At 43.3% G+C, this 19,259-nt stretch overlaps 1 protein-coding gene across 2 annotated transcripts in view; it reads right to left on the minus strand.

Annotated features, from left to right (window-relative positions):
- Nucleotides 1-375: 375 nt before the first annotated feature.
- Nucleotides 376-19,259, minus strand: part of NFATC2 (nuclear factor of activated T cells 2) — an 84,143-nt gene continuing 65,259 nt past the window's right edge. Inside the window, exons 9-10 of one of the 2 annotated variants that reach the window (XM_026088675.1) lie at nucleotides 9,053-9,140; nucleotides 376-3,676 (exon numbers count right to left, since the gene is read on the minus strand). In XM_026088675.1, the coding sequence (XP_025944460.1) occupies nucleotides 9,097-9,140 (44 nt within the window). In that variant the 3' untranslated portion in view covers nucleotides 376-3,676; nucleotides 9,053-9,096. The remainder of the gene's footprint in view (nucleotides 3,677-9,052; nucleotides 9,141-19,259) is intronic. The other variant, XM_026088757.1, reaches the window with a different exon arrangement.

Raw genomic sequence — 19,259 nt, forward strand, 5'->3', positions numbered from 1 at the left:
CACTATGTCTGAGGATACTCCTTTTTTCCTTTTCAGAAATAAATATGAAGTTGGTTAGAGCTGTATTCTTTATCTAATGGTTGCACGTAGAAGCAGATAGAGTAGCACAGCCTGACCTCATGAAGCTGTAAATAAAACCACTAAAATGTAGTCTATACTATATACATCTTATGAACCCTCGATCCAGTAGTTGGCTTCATGCAGCTGCACAGATCGGCCGGACCAGAGCCAATTACAGGATCGTGACCCAAGAACGTAACAGTGTGTATGTGTGTGTGCACACTAATCACATACATCCATATAGCTATGGATATGTGTGTGTGTGTGTGTGTGTGTGTGTGTATACATACATACACACACACACACACACACATATATATATATATATATATGCACCTGCACAAACACACATACAGATTAACATCTATGCCTTAAAAAATAGGAAGAAATACAACTAATGCAAGAACAAGGACACTATTCGTAGCACATAAAAAAAATCCTCTCCCCCTCTCTCTACAGCAAAGTGCCTGAAGGAATGTGTAAGAGCCATGGAAATCTTATCTTTATGTTAAAAGGAGCATGTTTAATGGGTGCATCCTGCAAAGCAGCTTCCATGGAGCCCGGCAGGGGCTCATGGGCCTGCCTGCATGGACCCCTTTGAAGGCGCAAAAGCCTCCACTCTGAGTCTGTACTTTTCCTGTCTGCTCTGTACGGGTATGCCTCATAGTAAGAAGGGGGAAATGATATAGGATGCTCAAATGATCAGCAGGGGACAGTGGCAGGAAAAAAAACCCAACCCAACAACAACAACAACAAAACCCATCAGGCCTTGCATATGCAATCATCCCACTTAGAGATGAGACATTCAGCTGAGTAAAGAGAAATATTGAAAACCAGTTGCTATCCATCACCAGATAAGCAGCAGTATTTTTAGACAATATCAGCTTGTCTACAGATTTGCAAATAAGTTGACATTCTTCTTTGGTATCCTATTTAAAATCCAGCAAGAGGCAAGTTTCTGTCAGTTAATTTAGGATTTGGGTTCTGCTAATTTTTTTTTTTTTTTTTAAATCCTCCTGTACCTTAATCTTATAGGTTAGCGTGGGGAAAACTAGATGGTCATTTTCAGTAGCTCCAAGGGTGAATTCTGTGAAACCGGGAGACACATTTGGCCTGTTCTTTTTCTCAGTTGCAATAAAGAACTTCTGACAGGCAAATTTTGTCCTTAAGAATTTTTCAGAATTGTCCAGAACTTCAAACTGCATTAAAAAACTCCATGATGTATGGCAGATTCTGGCATATAGCAGTTTTAAAACAACTCAGGATAGCTTGTTGGAGGCATGTGAGCACTCAAAGTACTAGACAAGTATAAGTGCTGTTTAACAATCAATAACTTCACTGTACAAAAGCCATTTCAACTAGTCCAAGCCTCAGTTTTATTCCTGTAAAAGTCAGTAGACGAAAAGGCCACTCACCTCTACAGGTGAAAAGCTGAGCCTTGGATAGATTTATGCTCTTGCTGACACACCACATGTAGCTCACAGCACGAGCCCCCGAACGAAGCAGCCACAGCCAGAGCCTTTTTAGTGTTGCTGAAATGGGATACAGGGGAATCATTTTGTGACAAAAGATTTTAATTTTGCAAAGTGGGCTAATGCCTTCCAGATGGATGGTGTGCTACCCGTCTCCATGTTACTCCAGCACCGCCTGCGCGTCTAAGCAGTACTTCTGGGGAAAAAGCAGCAAACTCCGAAGGCCATGTCACAGTTGTTAATGCCAGCTCTGGGTCTGGACTACAGAAGGGCTCAGGCTACAGCACTTGGCTCTGGTCACGGCTCAAGACTTGGCTGAATCCAGAGCTGCTCTTGCAAAATTCAGATTTCAGATTAAAATCCAAGATTATAACAGAGGCCTAGGTGAGATGTTCTGAGAAGCATAATGCTGCTGTCTCTCGCTCTAAAACATAAGACCTTGCATAGGTTAAGTACTAGCCTTTGGTAGCAGAAAATATATTGTTCTCACTACTCCTGAGAATATTTTTGTTGAACCTAGCACATATTCTAAAGGGTTTATGCAATTATCTGTCTTGCAGTGTTGGAGAACAACTTATACAGATACTCTGCTGACCTGCCGTATTCCCATCATCTAATTCCTGCTGTGGGCATGGGGACATGTTGGTTTTCAGCAAAGTTTACTTTAAAACAATTAAAAACATGATCATTTAACTGTGTTTTCTAGAACAGACCTCTAGCTCGGCACCCATAACGATATCAGCATTCCTCATTTACAAAAACAGAAGATGATTACTATCTCTTTCCTACACTATTACGGCTACCTCTTACTGTACATCGGTTATGCACTCATTATGCCTTCTTAACACACCGTGGCAGCAATGACACACCAAAAAGTGTTACAAACTTATGAGGAGTACAACTGCAAATGGCAGAGGTAATCCCTTACTGTGATAAGCATGTATCAGTACGGCATATTCAAACACCTGAAGCAAAACAAAACTAACTAACTAATGCACTAACTCACATGGAAGTTTAACCTTTCCAGAAATTGCTGGTGGCTTTGCAAAGCTAAAGAAATATAAGTAGGTGTATTGCGTTTGTTTAGAAGATATGGCTTCTGTGAGATGCAATTATTTTCCTCTGCAACTTGTGTGGTTAAATGCTACAGCTGCTAAATGAGACAAGTTACAAGCCAATACCAGCTTCTATATGAAAAGAAACAGCAACAATTCATTAGAGAGAAAACATCTAAGATGCTTTCATGTACTGCCTCAATATTAATAAGGATCAATCATAAAAACCTTTGGATAGGCATAACAGTGCTTAGGTTATTGTGACTCCTATATATTAAATCTCTGTTTTATCAGAGTTTATTTTAACTTGGGAACAATGCTAGAATTGCTGAATTGTTCTTTTTAACTAATTCTCTTTGAATATCCTTCTCCTTCAAATTCCTATCCAGAAAAATGAAAACTCCTGGATTCAGCTGACAGCTACTGTTTGAAATAMAGATCACAGTGCTCAGAGTCAGAGAAAATGGGTTTTGATCCCAAGTTGGCCAAAGGCCGAGCAAGCTTGGGCTGCCTCAGTTTCCTACAACAATAAAATTTTTCAAAAGGGCTTTGAGACCCGGAGGGCAAGTCATTGTTAGCAAACTGCAAAATGCTTTTATTCTTTTATGGAATATATTACTCTTTCTTCTCTCGTTTCCCACCCCACCCAAATAAGCACTAATATATAACCTCCCTTGCTTTGTGCGGTGTTCAGAAGTGACATCTTACTTCTCCCTTATTACTAAGATAGATCGATACATAGATAGATATTTTGCAGCAGGCTTGAAGAGTTTCCTCAGACAGATGCTCTGTTTTATATGAGAACAATACGATCTTTGGACTAAAGGAAGGGTGTCCTTTTCGATGTTTACAGAGAGAGGTGGCGAGTTGCTTAGTCAAGGCTGTCAGCTTGATGCCAATACATTGTTCCTTGCATTGAATTGGTGCCTTGAGATGAACAGTTAAGGAAGCAGGAGGTTGCAGGGGCACTGGAAGGATCTAAGAGGTCAGTTATGGAAGGATTCGGTAAAAGTTGTCTCGCAAATCTCTGCTTCTATGTCTGATTTCTGGCAGGGAGTCCAGAAAATTCCTTCCTGATAATTTCATTAACTGTGAAATAAGGAAAGAGAAAGAAATGTTAGAGCACTTTGAAAAACACAAGAAGYGAAAGCAATCCTGGGCAGTTTGCTATTAAGTCGAAAACATCCCCGTAATATTTATAACATAATTCTGATTACAACTTAAAACTTTTTGTCTAACTAGACAGACTACGTAGTATTTGAAGAAAAGGAGGAAGGAGAGGAGAGAGAGAGAGGGTCTACGTTGTGTTCAGCATGCTTCAAGTACTATAAAAAGGTGATTGATTGACACATTGTATCACGTGACCAGTCCATGCTACACCCCTTATATAAAACACTTTCCCTCTTTCACAGACATTTTCTTTACCCAAGCAGAAAAAAAAAATGAGTATCTGAGCATTTTAACATTTTTACTAAGCAGAAATAAGAATATTTTGAAAAGAGAAGGGAAAGATTTGGAGGGAACACAGGGGACTGCTAAAAATGAGATTGCTAAATGAGACTGCTAAAAATAAAGATTGCAATGCAGGTGAAAAGTGGTTTTGGTTTGGGTTTGTCTTTTTTTTGGGGGGAAAAAATCTCACCCTAAGTCTATTTGTTCTACATTTTTTGCTATAGTTTGTTTGCAGAGTGTGGCGAGACAGCATAAGCAAACTTTCATGCTCCTCTATAAATTTTTACTCTAACAGGCTGGGACTCTGTGCTAACGATTGCTAATAAAGCTCAGAAGAAGACACTGAAACACTCTATCCTCTGTGTAAAAATCCAGAACACTATGAGGTGTTATATACAGCAGCCGTACTCTCCTGAACTCCTCTGTCTACATTTCAGACTTGTCCTGTCTAAAGCACAGTCTGGTCTCCTCTCGGACCAACCCCTCTCACTAGGGGGGGGGAGACCTGCGACATAAGACCTTCGATACAGATGTTCTCACCCAAACTGCTTGTTTGTGGCTCCATCTCGCATGCAGCTTTCTTGGTGTCATATTCACCAAGGTGGTCCACAGTTTGGAAACTGTCTACTTTGACAAATTTGCCTTAAAACTGAAGACCAAATTTTCTAACATTTAAGACCCAGATCTAAATTGGTAGCAAAGTTACTCCACATCTTCTCCCAAAAGCTATGGGGACAGACCAGTTCTGGATACAGTTCCAGATTCAAGTGGACCCATGTTACTGTTCTTGCAGTTATGGGCACACTTCTTTGCTTCAGCCTTGSAGTTCAATGACATTTTTTGGAATTCCTTTTGCAAAAACTGTATGTCTTTCCAACTCAAATGAATTTATAGTGAAAGAGGGGGAGGAGGCATGTGTCAAACAGATACAAATTTGAGAAAGGGCTCACAAATTTTCCAGATTACTCTGTCTTAGGAAGGGTTCATTATTTCTGAATATGTTCCTGAATCACGAAAGGCAGGCAATTACACTAAGACCTTTCTAATTGAAAAAAATATATATTTTGAAAATGCAACAGCTGAGTACACCACAAATTAAAATTCAATAGAAACAAATGAACCCACTCAAGCATAGGCTGTTCTAATGATAAAAGAACCATTTTAATAAACTAGCTTGTGGTTCATAAAACAACAGTGCTCCTTTCAAAAAAAAAATAAATTTATGTTTTTAGTGGATGCATATTAGGGCATTTTAACAATGAAGAGACTACATTTCTTCAGAGAGAATCTGAGTTTTCTTACGCTTGTACTACGTGTGGTTTAACAGTGCCATTTGACTTGTTCACAAGATAAAGTACATGTCTGTCCTAAGCTAATAGTGGGCAACTTTCATTTTCTTCAATAGAAAATAGCCAGGTTAATGCCAGGACAAGATCAAACCCATATGAAGGGCATGCACTGAAAGAACTATATGATTTCTTCCTTCTGACATTCAAGAGCTAGAGAAGGACTAATTCAAATCAGAGAAGACCCTCACTCAAAACTGATTAATCCTCAGGTAACCAATATTTAGGCCCATTTCTAACAAATGTGTACGAAAATTTGTAATAAACATAGAATTTCACCACTTCCCAACAATTAAATCAAATGGTGCCTGAACTCTTATTGTCCTGTATATTGTCTGTATATTGAGGAGGGGAACACATGTATTAATTTTTAGTGATCATGACTAGCAGGTTGAAAGCCCCCTTCCACCTTCCATGCAATGGGATTTATCTCAGAAGTAGTAAAATCAATGTTTTGTGCAAAGTTCCATGTTATTACTAAACAGATGTCTGCCTGTGATAGGTTATAATCCTCAAGGACTAAATATTTGTACTGAGCATAGCATCGGTGTTCGATGGGAGGAGAGAAGGGAACCAGCCCTCCACGTGTCCGGGTACAGGAACCTCCCATGAAGGGTTGTGCCAGCCCTGGCTCCGACGGGAGGACCCGGCTGCTGGCTCTGCAGGCGCTTGCTTCTCAAACACCCCATCCAGGAGGGGTGCAGCAAGCCTGAGGGGCTGGGGAGCACATCTGAGCACCGAGCGGCTCCGTTCACTGCCGCCTGCTGTGACACGAGGTGGTTTCCATCCCTCCGTGCTTCAAAAACCCACTGCTACCAGCCCAGAGTTTAGCTCTTCTTTCTAATTCCATCCAGGAAATGCTTGATCTTGGCCCAGTTAGTGCCTGGTGGACAGCATGTGGATCCCCACAAGAAAATGTGGCCGAGAGCAACTGCAACAGCAAGAAGCACTGTCATCTACTGCTGCCCAACTCTCCACCTGCCACCTTCACCTCCTGGCTTCTGCCCACCACCTTCAGGGTGAGTTCATGCAAACAGAGTCCGTGCACAGGATATGTGGTGTATCACTGCTCTGCAGTGTAAGCAAGCAGCCAGCGGGAGGTGAGGTTGGTCTACTTTCAGGCAAAACCCTACTGCGACTCAGTTTGAAGAGCTTCCTGTTTGCTCTACCCAGGAAATGAGAGGAGCAGGTCTTCAATGGAAATTTTTCGCAGCCTCGGCTAAAAATAGCAGTGAGGTAAAAGAAGTGGGCACCCACTCTCTCAGGGTCATTTCCTTTATAAAAATAAGTGGGCCGAGACTGCAGGCCGATTTATTTATCAACATGCTTGCTTGAGCAGCCAGCGTACCAGAAAACTATTGTATATGAGTTTCCTTTTATTTAATACAACCACCACTTATGGAAACATCTTAGCCAACAGTCATCTCGGTCTAGAGAGGATTAACATACTAGGCGAAAATGCACAGGTGATTAAATGGGGTTTACTAAACCTGCAGTCTTTTGAAGGGTCCATTTTTTGTTCTGTTTCCCAGCCTGAACGTTACACAAAGCAACATCTGTAGTACAGTGCGAGCAAAGCGAGCCAGGAGACCGGCTGGGACAGAGGTCTCAGTTCAGCGGCTCCAAGCAGGTTGGACAGTGCGGTAAAGGGCTTCCTCAACCTGCAAACTTCACTTTCCCTCCTGTGTGCTGCGTCTGAGGTCAGCAGTGGGTTTTGTGGGCTGAGGTTGTAGGGGGACAACCATACAACCTCTGAAAAGAGCTAAAAAGTTGCAGGGGAACAGTATGAAACATCAACCCCACAGACAAGCTGCAGGATGATACTCAAGGGCAGAGCTGGGCTCGCTCCCTTTGAGCTCTTAAGGGTTGCAAATCGGATTTTTGTTTTAAGTATCTAGTAAATGTCTGAATGACAAGGGAGCTGCCTTCCTATTATCGGTTGGCCTGAACATCCTGTACTCAGCCTGAATTTCACCTAAACCCATGTAGGGAGGGGATTTTGGTGCCGTTTAGACTGGGCAACACTTGTCTGGGGAGCTCTAAGAGAAGGATGTGTAATTCAGTGATTGCCCCAGCACAAAAGGTCCTAACCCACAACCAGAGCTCCTAAACCTAACGAACAGATAAAGGCAACAAGAGTGGATCCCAAAGCAGATATTTCTCTCCTAGCTTGGAGGCACCTCCAGACGGAGTCCAGGGAAACCACACATCTTGGATGAATCTGCTCCAGATTTTGGGAGCACATGAATCCAGATCCAGGTGTAATCTCACTGACTGGGTCTCAATAGTAGGTTGAACAGGATCAGCAAACTGAGACATATCTAAACTTCAGAGGAAGCTGAGATCATGTGCTGAACTTGCTATTCTGAACTCCCATCTATCTTTTTTTTGGTAGCATGGTTGAAATGTCTTTCAAGTATCAGTTCTCATTATTTGCTCATTTCTAGCCGAGAGGAAAGAGAGATGATGTGATTAATAAATAAAATGTTGTTATTTAAGGTGCCTGGCATGTAGCAGCTTTGGAGCACACTGTTATTGATCAGTTTAATGAGAGAGAACTGATTAAACAGGGCCGTGATGACATATGCAAAAATTATGAAAAATTAAATCATAAAAAGTATATTGAATTTACAGCTGACATCGGCCATCCAGACTAAGGAAATGTCTAGTTAGGACTGAATCCCTTCAGCTTATCTTATCAGATACCGCTGCTGTATGAGTATTACAGCAGCCCCAGTGCTTGGAGATCCCCAAGTTAGCTTAATGCAAGAGGCTGACTAAAATCATGGGAGAGCGTCTGCGTTCCGCTAAGCACTAGGCTTTGATGGGTTAGAGTCAGTCTCTCAGGCTCCAGGCCTCAAAGACATTTAAGACTCCAATTCACATCCTCTCAGATTGAAATCTGGAGYGTATTCTCTTGCGGGCTGATAGTGGGTTATATTAAATACCGAGCTCCAACTAGTAGTCCAGAGACAGAAAACAGTCTCCAGTTTTAGCTGGCTTTGAGTCAAGCTCCTTGTAATTGATTACACACACATTCATATTCAACGTACACACGTACACATTCACAAACTCATCGGAATAACAACTTTACTAGTGTCATTCCACCCCTTGTCTGGAAGTTCCACCTGCACTGAAGTTGGTGCTGTCCCAGCACCCTCAACCAGGAGCAGTGACGGGGATCTCCTGCCCTCTGGGGATCCCGCACGTGCCATGGGTGCTCCACCGACAAGGCCAAGAGCCATTTTACATGTGAAACAAACACAAAACACGCGTGGAGGGACAGATGGCATATGAGGGACCTTCAGGGAGGACTGAGGTTTAAGCCTGAATTTTCAGTGTGATGGCAAAAGTGTGGCTGGAATAGCCAGGCAAACCGTGGTCCTAACAACCGAGCGTAACTGCAGCGTGGGAACAACTGTATGCATTAGCCCAGCATGCACAATCCCAGCTCTCCTTCCCTGCCCACCAGGCCCCAGCTATTTCAGGACAGCTTTGTGGTATACAAATGGGGAAGAAAAAGAATTAAAAAATTAAATTAAATTAAATAAGATTTAAAGCCCTCTAAGCCAAATAAAAAGGGGCATGACTTTTTCACTGGAAAAAAAAATAAATATAGGTTAAGAGAAACACACAGCTGGAGAAAAGGCAGAAAAATACCAATTACCTTTCATTTTGATTGCTTGGATCAAAGATCACAGTCATTCTTTTTCATATAATGTTTTGTATCCAGCTAAGGTGTGTATCTATCAGCTCTGAAAAAGATTTGCAAAACCATTTTTGAGAAAAAAAAAAAAGTAACCTTCGACCCACGTTGCAAGGCCAAATGTTACACTTTTCAGCTACTCTTCCATTTTGTGTTTTAATTTATTAAAAGGACATTTCAGCATATACAATACATAAGGCAGAACTTAACCGCTGACCTTTCTGTTTGCTCAGATCCAGCACTATGTTTTATTTTTTTCCCCTCTTTTCTCAACTGATATTATCTAAAAATAAATATGCAAAAAATTACACTGCTAAACTGATCACAAAACATATGAGAAATGCTGATAATATGATCTGAGACTTCAGAGGCACAGGAGGTCCATATGTCTTGTAAGTCAGGTCAAAGACTAGTCACTGCCTTTTGCAAAATTCAGTTATATTATCATCTTAGTGGCCCAAATAAAACATGACACATTTATGCCAGATCAAAAGTCAGTCCCTTTTAAATAAGAGATCTAACCAAAATGGCCATGTAAATTAGACTTTCCCTCAATTATAAAGAACAGGAAAGAACAAGAAATTCTGAAAGTTATAGTCTTCGCTTCAAACTCAAATAAGGTGAAATTTTTTTCTCATAAAATGGCAATATTTAAAATTCTGTTTCATTTTTCCTTTCTGATCTGTTTAGATTTATTTTGAATTCGTCATGAAAACAGTCAGTGCTTCCTGCAAAATCATGTGGAAATTAAAAAATAATTGCAATATTAAGGAAGAAAGAATGCTTCTTAAAGACTAAGCTAGTTTTGAGTACAAGATTCAGAAGCGTCTTTGCTGCTGGATTTCAGGTGACTATATTTAGAAGAGAAATATTTTACTTGGCGCCCTAAGACTATGCAGCCACGTATCATGCACTTGAACGTACCATTCAGTACATGGCCTATTTCATATCCTGCGTCCTGGAAAATCAGCCTTTGCACATGCAAGCGGAGCAACTAATTGACTGGTAAATACAAACTTAGGTGTGTCAGGCACAAGGAGCCCAATCCCAACAAACTGTGTCAGGAAATATACCCTGGGGCGGTTGTCTGATAAATCAACAGCAATGAAAGACTTTGTCTGGAAAATGGGGACATCTAACTGCTGAATCCTTCTCACATGTAAAGCTTTGCTTTAATTATATGTCCATCTCTAAAGGTTTAACTCCATATTGAAATAATGCCAATAGACACACCCTGGGACTTGTCTTCCTTGTCCTATTTGTAATCTATGTAAACTATAAACCTCTTTCTTTAGCATCATCCAGTCCTATGGCAATCAGGTCATTTCCATTAATTAAGCAAATTTTTGGAAGAAGTTACAGATCTCAAACTAAATGGCAATTTAAGTCCCAGGATGTATTTATTTTTGTTACAATAGTTTAACACACTCAAAACTCATTAGCATCTTTTGACAAATTCAACATCATAATCTAGATTTTGGAAATCCAGAAATTGAAAACAGAATCTGGAAATCTAGAAATGGAAAACAGAATCTAAATAAAATGCATATTTTTGGCTACAGCCTGTCTCCACTGAAATTAATATCTAAGCTTCTGTGATTCACAGAACCTGTATTTCACTTTACATTTAAATACCCTCCCCTTGTATTTCAATACAGTTCCAGAGTGAGGTGCAAAAAAAAGCAACATCTGTTGTAGTATCCTACCCAAAATCTTTAACAGGAAGCTGGGTGTGCCTGTGACAAAAGAGCAGAAAATAAAGATAGATAGCATTTCTTCTAAAAAAAAAATTATCTGCTAAATGCACCATGCTTCAAAAGTATCAAGAAGGAAACATTTAAGACACAAAYCTGCCTGTGTCACCACTCTAGAAATTCTACAGATATTTTAAGTACTTTAATTATTGTCAGTCTGTTTCCAGAAAAGATCAACAGCCCACTTCTATGAAACAGTTGCCTTAAAACTGTTAGGAAAAACTATGACCTAGTGGTTAAGGCACAAGACTGGAAAGGCCGGGCTCCACAACTTGGTCCTCAGCCACGTCATCACCTTGCCGTATGGCCCAGGCCAAATCCAGAGTATCCCAGAAGGACCAGCTTATCGCAGATTTGCTTTGGCCTGAAAAACGCAGAAAGACACTGAAAGCCACATTCGGGGAACTTAATTACCTGATGCCTAGCGAACAGAAAAGAGCAGCCCAAAACGGTGAGTAAGGGCTTGCGTAGAAGGAGCCTATACCGACCACCTGGATGCAGTGGAAAGCAATCATTTTCGAAGGTCCCTACAGGGATGTGTGAAAGCCTTTAGGTAGTTCAGCAAACTTCGAAAGGCACAAGAGCTCAGCTCACTTAGGCACGCTAAAAATCCTAATAGGCAACGATTTACGATAAGAACCTTCAAACAGACGTGGTAGGTCCCATAAATTTCAGTCAAGATTGGAGTGCTCAATACCACTAAAAATTAGATCCTTGGTATTCCTATTAGGATGATCAAATTGAGCCAACGGAGATAACAGAAAGCAATCTGAAGACTTAGTGGTCTGTTCTGACTCTGCAAAATAGCATCTAACCGCAGCAGACTAAGAGCATCCCTGCTGCGCGGGGCTGCGGTAGCGGGGAGCCTGCGGGAGGCTGCGCTTGCGCTCGCCCTGCCGGCTGCATGGGGCCCGGCATCCCCCGGCGGCGGCAGCAGCAGCAGCAGCAGCAGCAGCAGCAGCAGCAGCAGCAGCAGCAGCAGCAGCAGCGGCTCTGAGTAGTTGCTTTTAGACGAGCATCCCTGTGCTTCTGTTTATTCACGCTTAATCCTCACGCAGAAGTTGTTACTCTGCAAACATTCTGCAATTCTCTGTTCCCTCCAGGCAATTTCTCCTTGGTGCTATAAAGAAAAGCGATCGGTGACAAGGGAAAGAGAACAGAGCAATTTGCACGAGCGGAGATCATTTGAAACCTGCATTTGCTTTCCCTGTACTGCGCGCCATGCACGGAGCTATTGGAGGCCTGTCCATTTTGCCATGCTTCACTTCAGCTTGCTACACAAATGGTTACGACCTTGTAAATCAGTAATAAATTCCACCTGAGCCTGTAAGTGATTAGTAAAAAATCATTACACTTCCATGGCCAGAGGACTTTCACACAGTTAATCAGTTAAGGAGAGAACTGGGTGTTAACTGCTTGCTCAGTTCCCTGGAAGGCCAGTTACGGAGACCCCGCAACCGGGGGATTGAAATCTGAACTGCAAACAATATATGGGAGAACGACATTGCCTACAAATGACATAATCTCCCAGAGAAACAGGTACCAAATGTTGCATTAAAGTCAGTTGAATGAAGGAGCTCTAAGGATGATCGAGCGCCATTTGTGGTGGCTTCAGTTATTTAATCCATTTGAATCCCTACTTGAATCTATTGGAAATCAATGAGTTAAGTGTTCTAGGAAGCTTCTCCACGAACCTGCAAGCAGCGGTTATGTGATATCTGCAGGCCACACATGGACACACACACTATCCTGGGCTGTTGTTAATGGGAGCGGCGAGGGAAAGGCAGAGCAATTTTTGCCTCCACAGTGTGATTTCCTGTTTGCTTGATGGATTTCAGCATTTAATCATCAATTTTTTATCAGAAGACTCTAAGACAGGCACAAACCCTGCCTCCCTCCGATGGGAGGAAGAATCCGTGTCAGCTGGCAATCAGGAACGTGCACCTTCAGGCAACATTTTGTGCACTTTCCTTCCTGTCGTGCAAACTGCTAGGCTTCAGCACATCGCTGCAGGAAGCCCTGGAGCCCACGTGCAGGGTCAGTCCCTCTGGTGTGAAAAACCCCGTTAATTTAGAGGAGCTGCACTGTAGTCATTGCAGGGGAAGAGGCACCCCATCAGAGTGGGCGCGAGGAGGTGTTGCTTTAAATATCATTCGCAGCACCCTTTTTCTGCCGGGTCCACAGCACTGCACGCACAGAAACCGAACCAGGCTAATGAAATCCAGCGTGGCGCCCAATGCCACTCACTGCCAATCACATCGGCAAGCTACTTGGCAGACGGAGTGACTGAATATTATGGGCGACACAATCAGAAACTGTATGAATACGATGGAAAAATTGTTGTCTTATCAAATTTGCTAAGAGGACCATAGATGTTTTCTTTCTTCCTTAGATAAACCCTTTATGCCTGTTTAGTTAATATACGTAAGGCATTAAGGGCTGGACCGAGGTCTGATGTCTTTGTGCAGTTCTTCTACGAGTGTCGACAGCCAATTTGGGAAGCATACCTTGAAAGTGGAAAACTAGATGAGACTGGGTGTGATGAGGAACTCCAGGCCACCGTGGATTTGGTTTGTAGTAGCTTTCCATAACAAAGTCTTTTTTTAACTGACTTTCTCTCTGCTCACATATATTTAGATATGACTTTCATTCTGCAATACTCTGATGCCAGATAGTTTTGGCCGAAATTGTAAGGGAAGGACACATGTTTGAGTCATGCAGCTGGCTCTCGCTGGTTGATAGTTAGGAAGTCACTGAGTGAAGATTAAGTTTGTGTTTAGTTTTAGTTAACATGTGATGAGACCAACTGAAATATTTCAAATAGAATACACACATAATAAATAAATATACAAAATCTTATACCAGAAGGGATGGAGTTCATTTTCTTAAACCACATTAGTTGGCTAAACCAATACAGAAATATTACACTGCCTGCACCGCAGCTTAGGAGCCTTTGCTTTGTCACTCCAAACTCTGCAGCAGTGGCGGCGGCTGCAAAGCACCAGGGTGAATTGTGCTCGGGTCTATTTTTCTGTACATGGTTTGGGCCTTGCGAGTGTGCTACATAATTGCTGAGATAAGCAGTGCTACTTGGTATTAATACATCTTGCTTTCAGATTAAAAACAGCAAAACCAAAGGAGGTTGGTGATGAATTTTTCCTACAGTAGCTTGCACCTCATGGTTTAAACGCTAATGAAATTTGCCATAGATACCACAGTGCCTCTGAAATAGCAACTGCCAGCAGGAAAAGCACACCAGCGAGAGCACTATTTATTCACATGTCACTTTGCAGTTTCATCATTCTCCTAGACTTAACCTATTTACTAGGAGGCAATATGAGTCATTCAGTAAAGTGTTTAAAAAACAGAGAAAAAAGAATGGACGGGAGAAAGGTATTTTCTTTTACAGGAAATAATTGGGGGGGGAGAATCAAAGAACTGTTACAGCATGTTTAGGATTAACTCAAAGTAACAAGAATAGGCAATGCTACTGATTCTTATTTTTCTGTCACAAAGGAACCAGAACAAATATTTAATTGAGGGGAAGCAAACCATTTAACTAATACTTAATCGAGAGTAAGCAAACCATGTTAYGTTTCCCTTCAGGCAGTTTTTTAGGGGATGAACATAATCTATTTTCCTCCCTAAAGCTCTAGCACTTATATATATTAATCCACAAAACTATTTACTGGCTCTAATTCTCTGGCCGTGTCTTAACTTCACAAGCAGCTCCGCTGAAGGACTTGTGGATTCTTGCAGGATCTGGCCCTGAAATTTCCCTCCAAACATGTCTGAACTGCATTTTGAACCTGGTGCTCTGGTGGCCAGGAGAAAACAACTGTTCCAAAGTAACAGAAAAGATGCACAAGTGGCCTACAAACAATTTTTCCAGATAAACCAAGCTTTCTTATGGCACAGGCATGCAAATAAGCTTCTGCTTGCAATTACTCTGCTTTCACACACAGCTTAGGAACAGCAAGCACAAAGAAGGCATATGTTTCTTACATGCCTTATTTTAAAGAGGGTTCTAGGAAGTAGGTGCACAGTTCTTAGTGAAAAACACTGAGCACGGGAACAAATGCAATCATTTTTTCATACTGATTATTTTTCTATCACAATTCCACTTCCTTCAGAGAATGAATGTTTTGGGCTAGATTCTTCCCGCCTTCCCTTCCTCTGCAGGCGCAGGAAAGGGACAGGCACTGCTAGAGAGTTGTTCTGAGCTTGGGGAGGAGTGTCCAGGACAACCGAGCTCCTAACTTTGGGGCCACAGTGACAAGAAAGAATCCAGACCATTAAGTATTTAAGTGGTTATTGACAGTGGGTTAGATTCACATACAACAGCGTCAAGGAGGTGCCACATACGAGGTGCTGCACATCTGCCTGCATGCAGCCACTATCTTTTATTTTGCACTTAGACTGCTCTTTTCCTTTTCGGTCGATACAGCATCTAGCACGATGGAGTTCTCATCCATGAGGGGGTTCCTAACCTGTATGGTTATATAGTAATAATAAGAAGAAATAATACTATGGGGCATATGTACAGATTGGAGAACATGATGAATTGAGAGGGAGCACTAATTATGGGAGACACCTGTAACTAAAAACTACAAGAAAAAGTGCAAAGACCATGGGAAACAGATACTGTAACTGACTTTGCATCTCACCTACAGAAGACCATAAACCTCTGACAGTAAATAGCTTGAGAGCATAAGAAAAATATACATGCATCATCCAAAGAGTTAAAACTTTCGATCTGAGTCAATGGCACAAACGATAAAACTTTTGTTCTCAGTAAGGAAAGGAAAAAAGGGTGGGGGGGGGAGAGGCATATAAATTACCAGAAATAGGACTGAGCTCCATAATGTATGATAGTTGTCGAGGTGACTATCTTTAGCTGAAGTGCAGCCGGAGCTATTGAGGTTGGGCAATTCCCAACCTCACCACAATAGCAAGAACCGACATTTATTCAAACACTAGGCCTCGATTATTTGCAGATCTCCCATCCACATTCCAGACCAAGACTTAGGAGCAACCATCAAATTGGACTGCCCAGGTACTCCTTCCCAGGATTAACGAGCCACCATAATTCTCCAGCCGTGAGGACTCGGTGCTGTGTGTATCCCCATGCCACCTGGGCAGGATGCTAAACGCTGTACTCATTACTGAACCTCGGGGGCATGATGCAAGAAGCTGCAAGTACCCAGTGAGAGCRTCGTGATCGCTCCCAAGCCCTAGTGAGCTCTCTGACAACATTGTCCTTCACACAGGAGCATGCACAGCCAGCTCACGAGCTCCGCAGCTGTACCTCATATTGAACCTATTAGTTTGGATTTAAGTGTCCATTGCTACACTTCCTGGGTGAATTCCAACCAAACAACATCAGGCTTTGGAACCACACAGGGRTAAAACACCCTCTTGCCTAAAATAAAGACAGAACTTGCTTACGTTTCACATGCTCTCGTTTGACTACAGAACACATGCAAAACCAATTGGCAGACCATTCCTCCGGCTGGGAACGCAGATTAAATGGGAAGACTGTTTGCCCTGCCRTTGGGGAACTGGGCACAGTGAGCTGAAAGACACAGTAGTAGCAAGTTTGAAGGCCAAGATCACCGTAGCTCTTTCTGAGAGGTCTTGGAAAGAGAGTAACTGCCACATCTGCAAACATGAGTGAAATGCACCAGCTAACGCACACGGCGTAAGGAAACTACGAAGCCACTGGAGGTCTTCTGCAAGGCCAGAGTTTAAAGGTATTCTGGTGGCCAATCAAATCACTGTGGATTAGACATCTACCTATTTTTWAAAAAAATTTAAAGTATGCAAAGACACAGTATTCATCACCTCTCTGAACCTGGCCCAGACCATACCTGCTGTTTCCCAGACAGACAACATGGAACAAATGCTGGTGAACAGCAATAGTAGAGGTCTTTCAGTAGRAATTTGTGACCATCCTTTGGGATGCTGAACAGAGATGGAAAGGTTTTGTACTAGCAAGTGCAAATACCTGGGCCTGATTTCTCGGTGGTGAGGTAAATCTGACTCCTGGCCTGCTCTTTGCAGCAGCAGCAGCATGAGGAAGGCTCAYCACGTGCTATGCAACATCATGACGTGACCATCCAGTTGTCACCGTCAGAGTGACATTGCACAGAACTGTCCTAATCTCTTCTTTGGGATTCAGGACCGAGCTACCAACACTGCTGACTACCACTAGCTGCTTTGCTTTGYCCCAGGCTAAATGCAAAGGAGAAGGACACCAAAGCAGCAGGGAATCCAGATGAAGTGAAAGGACAGCTGTAGATCTGGGCCTGACCTGCAGTTCCCTGCCTGGTCCTGGTCAGCCCAACAGCAAGAAAACAGGAAGGTGCCTGGTAATGGGGAGGGAGTATTTTAGGTGCTACAAAAATGCCACATCAACAGACCTAAAAATGGATGTAATTTACCGGTGGGAAAAAATAGACCGTCCAAGAGACTGGGTCTTCCCCCTTTTCAGCCGAGAATTAGAAATGCACTCAAGCTTAAGTGCGTGGTTAAGCCCCGCTGACTTTAATGTAAGCTCATGCTGCAGGGCTTTGCTGAACAGGTTGACGAGGGAGTTGCAGAAACGCAAACTCGCCTGTGTTTGTGCTGACACCAGCCGGTGACCTCAAGGGGAGCCTCCTCAAGTGAAAGAGCGGGTTCTGCCCCCGGGCCCGCGCCRCGGTCAGCATCCCCGCGGGCTGTCCTGTCCGCGCGGAGGCCACGGCGCCCGTGGAGGCGGTTTCTCCGCGGGGTGGGGAGCGTTAGCCGCCCCGTGCATGCACCACATCTAGCACAACGGGGCTTTCCTCTCGGAAGGACCCTTAGGCATGATTGTAATCAACACTAATAATAACGGCGCAGTTTGTATTTGTGCCATAAATCAGCACTGTTAATAGCAACAGTCAACAGTCCCAGGAGAGGGTTTGGTCACCGCTGGCCCTGGCTGGGAGCAGAGCGCCGAGCGGGATGCAGACGGCTGCTTCACCCCTGGCTCCTTTCGGCTCCCGTTCTCGCCTTTCGCACGCCAAGACAGAGACAATTTCCAAGTTCAGAAAGGTTAACTTTTTGGTGGGCACCTCGCCTCCCCTCTGCCGCCGGGCTGGACGCCCCAGCGACACCCCAGCTGCGTTGCTGGCTCACCCGCTTGCGCGAGGCACCCCAGCCTGGGGCTGCGGCCGCATGGGGCCACGTCGGGAGGGGGCCAAAGAGCGACGCGAGGAGAGAGGTTTGTTTGGTTTGGGCTTTTTTTTTTTTTTTAATCCTGAAATGTCATCTGCATCCAGCTGTTAGTATTTTGGAAATCTGCTGGGTTTTGTTTTCCTCATGTGGTTCAGCATGGCTGATGCTCCAGCTGCAAAACCTTTGGCAGCCAGTGAGCCTGCTTAAAGCAATGATACATGAAAGCCTGTGTCCTGGCCAGCACCTTTGCCTCCTACCAGCACCCTGGGCCTCCCCCTTGGGTTCCCAGGGCAGCTGCCTCGTCACCTGGACGGGAACAGTGCTCGACGCCGTCAGAACCACAGCAGACACGATGCATCTGGAGTGGGGTGATCGGGAACGGCTCAGATAGGTGGGCACATCAAATGATTTGGTAGAGAAAATGCTCCAGTTGCACCCAGCAGCATCTTTACACCAACTTTTGCTCCCTTTAAAAACAGGGCAATGCTTACACCAAGAACTGTATCATAATAAATATACTGTAGATTGATAAAACTTGTGAAACACTACGGCATTGCTTTCCACCTACAGGTTTTCTGTTTTTTCAGTTTGTTTTTAAAAGCGCCTTATTTTCATAAGTCTAACCCACGTGCTATCCGTAAAAAGACCATGATTCAGCAGCAGCACAGGATATCTATGAGTGCGGGTAACACATTTACCCCGGCACCCTTTCCTCCCACAGCCGTGTTAGTTGCCTGCTCTCTTGGGACTGCCAGGATCCCCTCACCCTTCTCCCTGCCGCGGAGCAGATACAGCCGGCAGGAGCCAGAGCCCTGCTGGGTGCAGCGTGCCTTGGAGGAGGGCGCGTTACAGGAGGATGGGGGCTGCACAGACTTATTTCCAAGGAATGTGCTTTTAATGGGGTTATGCATGTGAAAACACGGTGCTTAAGTTAAGGGACAGGGCTTTACTACTTAATTCTTCCATTTGGCAGCTGAATCCCAAGTCCCCAGGTTTTATCCCCACAACTCTAACTCTGTACTGAGTTACTTGGTGACACAGACAAAATCATCCATTACTAACTGGTCAGGTAAATACAAACCACCACTAAACGCAGCCTGATCACGTAACTGGCCCTTGCACGTCTTTCACCTCCTAAGCAGTGATAGAAACAATGCCGGGTGCTTAATAACCCCGAATGATTATATTTACCAAGTAAGCTATAAAAAAAACAA

This window comes from Apteryx rowi, unplaced genomic scaffold, assembly GCF_003343035.1.
Source record: "Apteryx rowi isolate R43461 unplaced genomic scaffold, aptRow1 scaffold_0, whole genome shotgun sequence".
Lineage (NCBI taxonomy): Eukaryota > Metazoa > Chordata > Aves > Apterygiformes > Apterygidae > Apteryx > Apteryx rowi.